General features: G+C 45.9%; 2 protein-coding genes across 3 annotated transcripts in view; one reads left to right on the top strand and one right to left on the bottom strand.

Annotated features, from left to right (window-relative positions):
- LOC143437856 (S-adenosyl-L-methionine-dependent tRNA 4-demethylwyosine synthase TYW1) overlaps positions 1-4,607 on the bottom strand; it is a 79,768-nt gene extending 75,161 nt beyond the window's left edge. The window contains exons 1-2 of one of the 2 annotated variants that reach the window (XM_076923050.1): positions 4,589-4,607; positions 1,614-1,744 (exon numbers count right to left, since the gene is read on the bottom strand). In XM_076923050.1, the coding sequence (XP_076779165.1) occupies positions 1,614-1,694 (81 nt within the window). In that variant the 5' untranslated portion in view covers positions 1,695-1,744; positions 4,589-4,607. Of the gene's footprint in view, positions 1-1,613; positions 1,745-2,925; positions 3,058-4,588 lie in introns of those variants that run through there. The other variant, XM_076923049.1, reaches the window with a different exon arrangement.
- A 230-nt stretch (positions 4,608-4,837) lies between these two features.
- Sbds (SBDS ribosome maturation factor) lies at positions 4,838-11,039 on the top strand. Its single transcript, XM_076923048.1, has 5 exons — positions 4,838-5,129; positions 6,159-6,288; positions 7,708-7,908; positions 9,494-9,658; positions 10,255-11,039. The coding sequence occupies exons 1-5, from the start codon at positions 5,002-5,004 to the stop codon at positions 10,381-10,383; spliced, it is 753 nt and encodes a 250-aa protein (XP_076779163.1). The 5' UTR covers positions 4,838-5,001; the 3' UTR covers positions 10,384-11,039.
- The last annotated feature ends 1,422 nt before the right edge of the window (positions 11,040-12,461 follow it).

The following is a 12,461-nucleotide window of genomic DNA, read 5'->3' as shown; positions in this document are numbered from 1 at the left end:
TATTTTTTTTGTTTTGGTTTTGGTTTTCTGTTTAGTTGAAGCAGGGTCTCTCTACATAGCCCTGGCTGTCCTAAAACTCACTCTATAGGACAGGCTGACCCCAAACTCAGAGAAATCCCTGCCTTTGCTTGCAGGGTACTGGGATTAAAGGCATGCACTACCACACATGGGGATTCTTCTCTTTGTAGGTTAAAAGTCCATTATAAAACTCTTTTTGATTCTAACTTAGGCCATTATAACATAGTCTTTAAAATCTTAAGGGAAAAAATTTAAGGCAAAGTTCAAGGCCAGTGGCTACATAGTGTGCAGGCCAGGATACATAACACAGCCCTGTCTCATACTGGGTGGGCAAAGGCTCCTGTGGCCAAGCCTGCTGACTGGAACTCAATCTCTGGAACCTACATCATGGAATAAAAGAACCAACTCCTGAAAGATGTCACCACTCACACAGACAGACAGACAGATATTATGGAAGAAAGAAACCAACTCCTAAAAGGTGTTGCCTCTCTCCCACACAGACAGACACACACACACACACACTCACCACCACCACTACCAACAACAACAACAAAATAAATGAAAACCAAAAAATAAAAAATAAGAACTCAGGCTGGAGAGATGGCTCAGTGGTTAAGAGCACTCACTGACTGTTCTTCCAGAGGTCCTGAGTTCAATTCCTAGCAACCACACGGTGGCTCACAACTGTGTGTAATACAGTCTGATGCCCTCTTCTGGTGTGTCTGAAGACAACTACAGTGTACTCATATACATAAAATAAATCTTTAAAAAAAATAAAAAACAAAAATAAAAACTCTAAAGGTTCCTTTTTAGCTTTTCTGTAGTTTTATTGAAAGCTTTGAAAATGTTGTCTTTCTTTTTGAAAAAGAAAAATGGAGGCAGGTGCTAGAAAGACAGCTTAAAGTTAAAAGCATTTGTTCTCCATGAGGACCTGAGTTCCGTTCCCAGTGCCCCAGGGGGTTTACAAGCATCTGTAACTCCAATTCCAAGAGACCCAATACCCTCTTTGACCTCCAAGGGCACAGACCTACATGTGGGCAAAAGACTCATACATGTAAAATATTTCTTAGAAAAAAAAACAAAGATGGAAGGGGATCACCCAGTACAGACCCATCAATTGCACACACACACTGAGGACCCGAGTTCAAACCCTAGCACCCACATAAAAAGCTGGGTGTGGTGACACATACCTGTAAATCCCAGTGCTGGGGAGACCAAAAAATAAATAAATAAATAAAAATAAAAATAAAAAAAAAGTTTTAAAAAAAGGAGGTGTGCTGGTTCACTGGCCAGCAAACTCCAGGTTAAACGGGGGACCCCATCACAAAATTAGATGAGGTGGCAGAGACACGACTCAGCTGTTGAGAGCACACACTCAGCTGTTTCCAGTACCCAAACCAGTTACAACCACCTACAACTCCTACTCCAGAAGATCCAACACCCTCTTCGGGTCTCCACAGGCACCGTACAGATACCCACACATGGGCCCCTAATTAAAAATAAAATATTTTATGGGGAGAGGGAGAGAGAGAGGGAGAGAGAGAGAGAGGGAGAGAGAGAGAGAGGGAGAGAGAGAGAGAAACTACCCCACTTACCTGCTTCTTGACAATGATCTGGACACAGATCCAAAGGGTAACTCCCAGGGCACAGCCCATATATATGTAGAACCTGTTCATCCATAGCGACAGCAGAGACGAGGAGAAATCCCACACATCCAGAGGAGGGCCTGAGTTTAAAACCACACAGATGTAACACACAAAGATGCCCACTGATGCTTTAAGAATTATAAGCAAACTTCATATTCAATGATCTAAGAAGAAATGCAGATGGCTGAATCCATTTTTTGGTTGAAACAAAGTGTCATTTTGGAGACCAGGCCATCCTCAACAATCCCCCTGCCTCTGTGTACAAATAGCGCCATGAATGACTCTTGTTGCTGCCTCTCTGTATAACTATGGCTGTCCTGGAACTCACTAGGAAGATCAGGCTAGCCACCTGCCTCTGCCTTCCAAGTGCTGGGAGTAAAGACATGTACCCGCGTTAAAACAGATTTATTTGCATTACCTGTAGGCATGTGTGTATGTGCACAGTGCCACCATTAAAAAGATTCGTTTGTACTACTCTCAGTCACCTGGAGGCATGATGAACCTTGGAGGCCAGAGGTGAACCACAGACCTCTGGAAAAGGAGCAAGTGATCTTAACCACTGAGCAATTTCTCCAGCCCACGCTTGACTTGTTTTCAATCAGAGCGTTAAACACAGAAGCTGAAAAGATTTTTTTTCAAAGGACTAGAAATCTGAAATTTACTGTTTACAGGTGCTGTTCAATAGACCCAGAAGTTACCCACCACCACCACCACCCACCCCTGAGGTTTAGGCCAGTTTCCATCAAAACAAATCCCTTAGCATAAGAAAGGGGAAAACCTAGTTAAGAGCATGGACTGGCCCTCCCTGCTCCCCTGGAACAACGGTCTCCTGCTAATATGTGCCTTCAGTCGGCTGAGGTAGGAGGAACACCGTTAATTTTTAAGGCTCCTCTACATCCGAGTTTCAGGCCAGCTTAGACTACATAGCAATTCCCTAATCCGCCAGGGTAGTGAGTTCCAGGCGAGCCTCAGCTATAGGCTGAACACCGAGCCAGTTGCTACACAACTTGAGTTCCACACCTGGACTACATGGTGATTCCTAAATTTTCCTGAGCTACACAATGAGTTCTGAGTTAACCTGGGATACAAAATACGACCCTTCCAAAAGAAAAACAAAAATAAAATAAAGAGAAGCAAGAAGGAAAAATACGATACAATAAAAACACGAAGTAAAACATCAGGCGCAGCAATCTACCGCTCTACGTGCGGAGGGAAGTTGTTTCCTCCTGCCCGCCCGAAACCCTGGCCAGCCCGGCCTCACCCATCCTCCGCGGAGCCCGAGCCCCGCAAGTCGACAGCAAACGCAGAGAGCGCGGGACTACGATCAGGAGAGTAAGGTTTACAGAGCCAGGGAAGCCATGCCGTCCGCAGGCCCGCCCGCATTGGCCACAGGGGACAGAGGCGGGCCCTGGAGAAGAAGACGGAGCTAGCGGAAGCGCCAACCTCCTCTCTGATAGGCCCAAATAAAGAGGCGGGACCAGAGAGAAGCCCTGGATCGTAACCCTGGGAAAAGATGCTAAAGTACTTCCTGTACTTCTCGGATTGGCTCCGAGTGGAAAGGGGCGGGCCTGTGGGAAGCTTCCTCTAGAGCGGGAGATGCAAAAGCAAGCGTGCTTCCGGCTCCACTGGGATTGGCTCAGAAGAGGAAAGGGCGGGACAGAGGACAGTACTATCAGGAAATGAATGACAGCCAGCATGATGCAGATCGTTAATCAGGTACAGGCAGGCGGATCTCTGGGCGTTCCTAGTTCGAGGACCGCTTGGTCCGTGTAATGAGCTCCAGAACATACATATGCCAGGGCCATAGAGAGACCTTGTCTCAATAAATAAATAAAACAAATTCAGCTTGGCCTGTAATTTTAGCACTCTTGAGGGAGAAACAGAATGATCACGAGATTCAGGATAGCTACTAGAGTCTCGCTGTGTAGCTCTGGATGGTCTGTAATTTGCCTAAGTAAAATAAAATGGCTTTGAATTTACAAACGCAATTAGCCTGCCTCTGACTCCCAGGTGCATAGGTGTGTAGGCCAACAGGATTTATATTTACTTCTTTAAAAAAATTATATGTGTGTGTTGTATATGTGTATAATAATATATATATATATATATATATATATATATATATATATATATATATATATATATATATATATATATATTGGCTGTCTTCAGACACACCACAAGAGGGTGTCAGATTCCATTGCAAATGGTTGCGAGCCACCATGTGGTTCCTAGGAATTGAACTCAGGACCGCTGCTCTTAACCACTGAGTCATCTCTTCAGCTCCTCCAAGAAAATGTTTAAATGAAAGGGAAAGAAAAGGGGATCTAAAAATCAAGCAAACAACAAAACAGACTAAGGGTAGCTAGGTGTAGTAGCGCATACTTCTAATACCAATATTCGAGACTAAGGCAAAACGAGGATTGATTGCCCATGAGTTAGAGATCAGCCTAAACTGCATAGTGAGACATTGTTTCAAAAACAAAAACCACAATGACTATAGTATGATGCTGTCCAGATGTGTAGTGGGTGGGCTTATTTGCATTTTAACCAAAACAAAGCGACTGTAACAGGAAATGTTCAGGTTAGAAAAGTAGAATGTTAAGTGCATATGAGACCGGTGTCTGCTAACGGTATACACACTGAAGAATTTAAGAATAAAACCATATGATGATGTTTTGAAGACAATGATGAAAAAGGCTCTCAAGCAATCCAGACTGGCTTCGGACTCCTTGTGTTAGTGAAGATGGCCTTGAACTCTTGGAATCCTGTCTATACCTGCCAGATTCTGGTGTTACAGGCGATGGCCATCCTACAGGGTAATTTGCTGTAAAATAATACAATTAAAAGAGGAAGGAAAGAATAAGAATGGAAACAGGTTGATAATTATTGAAGCGAAACGGAAGGTCGTTACACTTTTTTACCTCCTCTTTTGCCTCTTAAATTCTCCTTAAAAGGTTAAAAATGAGTGCAGTCTCTGAACTCTGCAGAACTATTCAACCAGAGTGCCATGTTTCCACCGGAGCAACAAACGTCACTCACCAGCCTATAGGCATAGCTGGCGCTTGTAAATGACGTCACCACCGAACGGACCGCCTTCCTTTGAGGGCGGAGATAGAGGGCCGAAAAGTCACCGCGCAGGCGTAGTTGCTTTCTCCTACCTGGTAGCGCCACCCCGACGCATGCGCAGTAGGGCAGTCGAGTGCGTAGTGGCTACTGCCCGGTAGGTCCCGGAAGAGACGCGCACTCCTTAGGCGTTAAGGGTTCGCGTGCCATAGGGTCGTTTCAGCCGAGCACCTTAGACTCCCCGCGAGCTCGAGATCTGTGAGCAGTCACCATGTCGATCTTCACCCCCACCAACCAGATCCGACTGACCAATGTGGCGGTGGTGCGGATGAAGCGGGGAGGGAAGCGCTTCGAAATCGCCTGCTATAAAAACAAGGTCGTCGGCTGGCGGAGTGGCGTGTGAGTGATCTTGTGCCCAGAGTTCAGCGGACGGGCCACCCCGAGGCATGGCCTCCCTAACCACGGCTCTTGAGAGCCACGGGTACCTTTCAGGCCTGGTTTGCCTGATTCGGATTGGGTTCTGGTTTGGGATTTTGTTGTTACAAACTCCGTCAGAGCCGGGTGGAACTGACGGCCTAGGCCTGTAATCCCAGCGCTCCAGAGACTGAGGCAGGAGGATTGCTGCGAGTTCCGGGCCAGCCTGAAACTCTGTGTGTTTGTGTGTGTGTGTGTGTCCGTCCGTCCGTGTGTCCCTGTCCTAATAAAACAAAGCTGCAGTCAAGAGGACTCGAAATTGCAGTGGCCTCTTGGATTAATGATTAAGACAGGAATCCAGTACTCCAAATGCTATCACAAAGAAAAGAAACATTGTTGCCATTTTATTTTCCAGGGATAATAATCGGGAAGCTAATCCTACACCTGCAAATACTGAAACTAGTACAGAAAATGTCTCACACACCTCAAAATCCTCAATTTCCAAAGTGCGTAGTGCCTTCACTGCTGCCATCTAGGGACAGATATTCCAGGATGGGCGCACCACTCCCCACCACACCCTGAGTTTCCTTACATAAAACAATGACGTATTTTTTTCCCTCCGTGGTGAAGTGGACAGATACTGTCTTGAGTTTTCGATTGGTCCTTCGCAGGTAGTCACCAGGGAGAGAGACTAAATGTGTGTGTGTGTGTGTGTGTGTGTGTGTGTGTGTGTGTTTGGTTTCTCTTTTTTTTTCCTTTAGGGTTTGTTTGTTTTTTTGGGGTTTTTTTTGTTTTTTTGGTTTTTTTTTTGTTTTTTTTTTTTTTGGTTGTTGAGGCTAGCCTTAAACTCCCTAGTTCCCTGCCTCTACCTCCTAATGAAGGATTACAGATGTGCACATCACACCCAGCTTGCAGCACTTGCCGTTTATATTGTTGGCATCTTGTGTTTAAATGTGAGTGGATTTTCAGCTGTCCAGTGGATTCACATAGGACTTTCTCTCCTGCCCTTTCAAGGGAAAAAGACCTTGATGAAGTTCTGCAGACCCATTCAGTGTTTGTAAATGTTTCCAAAGGTCAGGTTGCCAAGAAGGAAGACCTCATCAGTGCATTTGGGACAGACGACCAGACTGAAATCTGCAAGCAGGTAGGTCCTGCCAGGTGCAACATAATGAATTCTCATGATGATAGGCAACATCAGGACCACTGATTTTTGTTTGTTTTTTTGAGATACAGAGTCTCACTATGTAGCCCAAGCTGACATCAAACTCATTGGATAGCCATGCTGGCATGGAACTTCTAATTCCCTGGCATCATGCCACCTCACCCACATCCATTATAACTTGCAATGATTAAGACTCCAGAAACTGTCAGAAAGAAAAGGAAACTTACTATGGTCATTTTTCTGGAATAAGAATTGGAAGCTAATCCTGCAAAGACTGAAATGAGATTGCAGATGACACGCACGCAAGCGTGCACGCACACACTTCCCTCAGAGTCCCCACTTTTTATCTAGGGACAGATATTCTAGGATAGACGCCTTCAGCACTTCCCACCACACCCTGAGTCTTTACTTTTTACTTTACTTTTTAAATTTACTTTTATGTAAATAAAACAGTGTTGTGGGGATTTTTGGTTTTGTCCCCCCCCCCAAGATTAAGTAGGAGATATGGGGGGGGGCGGGGACACACACACATACACACATCAGACAATATATCGCTATGTTGCTCTGGCTGGCTCAAAACTCACTTGTGTAGACCAAGCTGGCCTTGAGCTCACAATGATCCACTTGCCTCTGCCTCCTGAGTTCTGTAATTAAAGATGCATACCACCATGCCCAACTTCTTTTATTTTGTATGTCTGCACATGCATGCAAATTGGTGCAAGGTGCCTAAGAGACTAGAAAATGACCACAACACTAAAACCAGATTTCCCCTGGGCGCGAAGTTAAAAGCGTTAGCCCCATGGTCTGGGTGCTGGGAATTGAACTCTGGACCTCAGGAAGAACAGCAAGCTCCCTTTGCCAATGTGCCTTCTCTCCAGTCCCAAGTGCTGGAATTAAAATTGTTGCCACCACATATGCCTATGGGTTTTGGGGGGGTGGGGGCAGGGAGAGAGGAATTCTGTGGTGTTGGTTCTGAGAATTGAACCCAGGGCCTTGGCATGCAAGCTACAGGCTGTAACCAATCTTCCTATTGTTAACACGCTTTAACACAGTCCCTCATGTTGTGGTGACCCCCAGCCATAAAATTATGTTGTTGCTTCTTCATAACTGTAATTGTGCTACTGTTGGGACTCATGATTTAAATATTTGATAAGTGGGATATCTGATATGCAACCCTCAAAGGGGTCGTGACCTATAGGCTGAGGACTGCGGCTCTAAATGGACTTTCTCCCTGTCCCTTAGTAAGTAGGATCACCTCACTCCTTAGAATCCAGGGCTGTGTCAGCAGCTGCAGTGATGAAAGCAGATGAGCCTGCCTTTCCTCCCTGCTAACTACTTCTGTGCAGTAGAGAAAGATAACCAGAACTGATGAGGGCTTTCTGTATGTTCTGCCATCTTTAGATTTTGACTAAAGGAGAAGTTCAAGTGTCAGATAAAGAACGGCACACACAGCTGGAGCAGATGTTTAGGGATATTGCCACCATTGTGGCAGACAAGTGTGTGAACCCGGAAACAAAGAGACCCTACACCGTTATCCTCATCGAGAGAGCCATGAAGGACATCCACTACTCCGTCAAACCCAACAAGAGCACAAAGCAGCAGGTGAGGGTTCATGGTTGTCTTCAGAACCTAGGGCCATGGAAGTATCTGATGCTCCTGCCTTCCCGTCTCGGGTGCTGGGATCAGAAGCACACACTCGTAGTCTGCCTGGCTGTGCTGGTGGTTGAGCATTCTGGGCAAGCACTCCCCCAGCGGAGCCACACCCTTTAGCTGCTGTTTAAAGACAAAGCTTGGACTTTGAGTCATGTGAACGCTTTCCCTGTTTCTGTTTATTAACATATTTCGTACAGCTCTGCTGGCCTTTCTGCTGCATACCTGGATTTCAAACACTTTCGAGGCCGAGACCCTGTCTCAGAAAACAAAGTCACCTTTTGTTTTTTTTGTTTTTTTTTGTTTTTAGAATAGTCAGCTCTATAGTACTTTCTCAGAGCCTACAACCTTTGCAAGTTGTAATACTGGTACGTTCATCATGAGGGAGGTGGAGGCAAAATGTCACCCTTCGCTACATAACGAGTTTGAGGCAAGCTTGAACTGCATGAGAAACTCTAAAATAAAGACCTGGGGAGATGGTTCAGTCCATGAGAGCACTTGCCACACAAGAATGCAGGCCTAAACATGGATATCCAGAACCTAGATAAGAATCCGAATTGGGTCCTTTGCTTCTGCACCGGTAACCCCAATAATTCTTCCTGTGGGTCAGTGCCCGAGATAGCAACACAAAGGCCTGGCAGAACTTCAACGTGTATTGGCAGCTACGTCTAAACTCAAAAGCTCTCAAACCTGTAGGCATCCCGACACTCTGAATGGCTATTTATTTATTAGGCTTTCAAGGAAGCCATTGGGTCTGTCTTATCTACCCAGTGACGGATTCTAGGCAAGGGTGTTCACCAAGTGGGAAGGTCGTTGCTGGACGGCTTGTGGGATGCTCTGGTCCATTTTCCCAAGGAACATGCCTCTGGTCTCCCCACTGTTCTAGAATTACTATGAACTCAGCTATGGGCCCAGGTCCTCAAAGTTCATGGCTTAAAACGCGGTGGGCTTAGAAGTCTCTGAGGCCAACAAAAAGATATTTTGTCTATTCTAAAGAAGGTCACTTATGTTTGCAAATATATGTAATTCCCACCCCACACATTTTCTTGCTTTTAGAGTGCTAAGGGCAGAGCCCAGGTCCTCATGCATGCTTGGTAAGTGCTTTACCACTGAACTGATTCCCAGCCTTTGACAGTGCTTTCCTCCAAAGCAAAAGAAAAAATTTTTTTCATTTCACAAAAAGACACTATGTCATTTTTCTTTTTTTTTTTTTTTTTTTTTAAGATTTTTTTATTTTGCATGGATATGAGTACACTGTAGCTGTCTTCAGACACACCAGAAGAGGGCATCAGACCCCATTGCAGATGGTTGTGAGCCACCATATGGTTGCTGGGAATTGAACTCAGGACCTCTGAAAGAGCAGTCAGTGCTCTTAACCACTGAGCCATCTCTCCAGCCCCATCTCATTTTTGTAGGTATTTCTAGGATTGCTTGTATCTTGGCCCTGAAGCCACTGGCATACTTTGTTCGTGTTGCACACATGAGTTATCGAAGCACCACAACTAACTAACAAGCGCTCCTCGTTGTGTGTTGGAAGGCTTTGGAAGTGATAAGGCAGCTGAAGGAGAAGATGAAGATAGAACGGGCCCACATGCGGCTGCGCTTTCTCCTGCCCGTCAACGAAGGAAAGAAGCTGAAGGAAAAGCTAAAGCCACTCATGAAGGTCGTGGAGAGTGAGGACTACAGCCAGCAGCTGGAGATCGTAAGATGATGGGGGTGGGGAGCCAGCAGCGCAGCCCAGGTCCCGGGATTACGGCCGTAACACACTGTTCTCGGCTTCCTTCTACCAGAGTAGCCTCGTTCCTGATCATAAATGCTGTGTTCATTACTTTTGCATAGCTGTGACCCAAACACTTGAGAGAACAGATTAAAGGAAGTAAGAGTACACCGAGGCTCTCTTCAGAGACCAGAAGAGGGCATCAGATCCCATTACAGATGGTTGTGAGCCACCGTGTGGTTGCTGGGAATTGAACTCAGGACCTCTGGAAGAGCAGCCAGTGCTCTTAACCACTGAGCCATCTCACCAGCCCCTGAACCCAGGGTCTTAATGCTAAGCAATGCTGGCTCTCACTGTGAGCTGCAGCACTGGCCAGGTGAGTCTCAGGGCTAAGTGCCTTTTCCAGAGTCCAACAGTAGATGCTTAGCATGGAGGCTGAACTCCAGACCCAGCCTGCTGCCCTGGCCTCCACCGAGGCAGAGCACCTAGCCCACAGCCATAGGTCTGCCCTGAACTTTAAAACTGGCTTTATCCGGTACCATTACCCTTCCCTTGGAAACCAGCTGCATTAATCATTGCAGGTATGCCTCATCGACCCAGGCTGCTTCAGGGAAATTGATGAGCTAATAAAAAAGGAAACCAAAGGCAAGGGTTCTTTGGAAGTGCTCAGTCTGAAGGACGTGGAGGAAGGAGATGAGAAGTTCGAATGACATCGCTCAGCTCCTGAGCTGCAGCACGACCGCGGACGCTTGGTCCTGACAGCAGCAGCAGCAGCAGCAGCAGCAGCAGCAGCAGCAGCAGCAGCAGCAGCAGCTTATTTCTGTGACCTGCCAAGAGCCCTGCTCAAGCAACGTGCCACTTTCCATCTTGTGTTAAACATTTGCCCAGGTACCTGGGTATTTTTGTTGTCACCTGGGGTTTCCAGCAAAAATGAAAAATAACGCAAAATACAGAGTCCAGATGGGTGTTCACTGCATCTATGTCTTTCTAGTTCCAAAGGGAAGACCAGAGAACAGCGTTGGTGGATAAGAAGGTAGAGTTAGTCCATGACAGATCATTGGAGAGGGGTCTGTATAACAGGCGGGGAAGTTTGCTGGGAAAGAAGATGTGGTGTTTCTGGATAATCAAGTCAGGTCTGGGGTGTGAGCATGGAGAGAACCTCTGGTTCCCTACCAATAGATGTATAATGACTAGGGAGAATTTGAATTTTTAATTTTCAACAAACATAATACCACAACTGACTTAGTTAGATTATTCTTGGGAAAATCTATAAAGTCATTTAATACTAATTCTTAAAGGTTTATAATATATGTTAGAATAGTTGAAATTATATGTAATCAATAAAACTTATTTTTATTAAGCTCTGGCTTGCATTTCTAGACAGCTTTCTTTTTTGCTCTGGTTTTGTATTTTGTACTTTTCTCACTGCTGTGATGAAATGCCTGAGAAAAACATCTTAAGGAAGGTAAGGTTTTGCCTCCGCTCAGTGTGAGGGGTCACAGGCCTTCACAGCAGAGGAGGACGTGGTGGCAGAATGGCGAGGCAGCTGGTCGTGCTGCATCTGCCGTCAGGTAGCAGAGATGAGTGCAGGTGCTCAATTTTCCTTTCTATTTAATCAGGACCCCAGCCCAGACAGAAAACCCAATCTAGAGACTCTCACAGATGTGCCCAGAAGTCTGTTCCCACAGGGATTCTGCATCCTATCCAAATGGTGGTACAAACTGAGGGAGGTGGGGAGTTACAGGTTTGGTTTGGTTTGTGATTTGAGGGTCTTAGTCAAAGGCCTTTCTTTAATCCCAGCACTTGAGGTAGAGGCAGACAGATCTGAGTTAAGGCCAGCCTAGTTTCCAGCATGCTCCAGGACAGCCAGGACTACAGAGAAACCCTGTCTCAAAACCCAGACAAAACATCCAAAACAACCTTGACCATTTTTTGATTTTGCTTTTATTTTCTTCCTTTTAGGAGTCTATACTCCTGCCTCAGCCTCCTGAATACTGGGATTATAGGCCTGTGACCAACCCCTGTTTTTAGAGTTCGTTTATCTACAACCAACTAATATAGCACAAGAAATTTGGTTTTCCAAGGCAAAAAGCCCAGCTTTCACAAATGAGGTGTTTCTTTCTGGGATTTGTTTTGTTGTTTTTAAATAGGTTTTCAAGCCAACAACATGACCAGCAAAGGCCCATACCCCTAGTCTAATGACCTGAATCCTATCCGCAGGACCCACATGGGAGAGGTGTCGGGGACCGCTCTGCCAAATGTTGGAACACTGCCAAAAGCTTGGGGGCCAAAATTGTTCGAGCCCGCACTGCCCCAAGCTTTGGGGGCTAAATTGTTCCGGCTCATACTGCTGCTCCAGTCCAAGGATCAGGGTTCAGCAAGAGAGTGAGGGCAGACCTAAGAATGGAGACCAGACAGAGTGTGATTCAGTCCCGTTTATTCTCAAGTCTCTCTTCTCTCTTTCCAAGTCCCTTGTTCCTAGTCCAAGTCCCAAGTCTCCTAGTGCCTAGTGCCTCCAAGTTCCAAGTTTCCAGCCCCTTCTTCTGTCTGCCTCTCGCCTTTTATAAGTCTCACACACTCAAGGGAAAATCCTGGGTATATAAAACAAGATGTTATCAGAGTGCACTCAGCTGTTGTAGGCTTTTGAAAACAAGTCTCTTGTCAGGGTATATGGCTCAAGATGGCTGCAAGGATGATAGCTGCCTTCTGTCGGCTCCCCACAGAGAGGGAAACAGGTGACTTCAGAAGTTGTCCTGCCGGGTGGTGGTGCCGCACGCCTTTAATCCCA

This window comes from Arvicanthis niloticus, chromosome 24, assembly GCF_011762505.2.
Source record: "Arvicanthis niloticus isolate mArvNil1 chromosome 24, mArvNil1.pat.X, whole genome shotgun sequence".
NCBI lineage: Eukaryota > Metazoa > Chordata > Mammalia > Rodentia > Muridae > Arvicanthis > Arvicanthis niloticus.
This window is presented reverse-complemented; position numbering and strand designations above follow the sequence as displayed.

Excerpts from the sequence above, each read along its gene's own strand:
- Sbds (XM_076923048.1), top strand. The coding sequence starts at position 5,002 with ATGTCGATCTTCACCCCCACCAACCAGATCCGACTGACCAATGTGGCG. Across the intron at positions 5,130-6,158 it reads GTCGGCTGGCGGAGTGGCGT|GGAAAAAGACCTTGATGAAG; the intron begins GTGAGTGATCTT and ends TGCCCTTTCAAG. Across the intron at positions 9,659-10,254 it reads ACAGCCAGCAGCTGGAGATC|GTATGCCTCATCGACCCAGG; the intron begins GTAAGATGATGG and ends TAATCATTGCAG.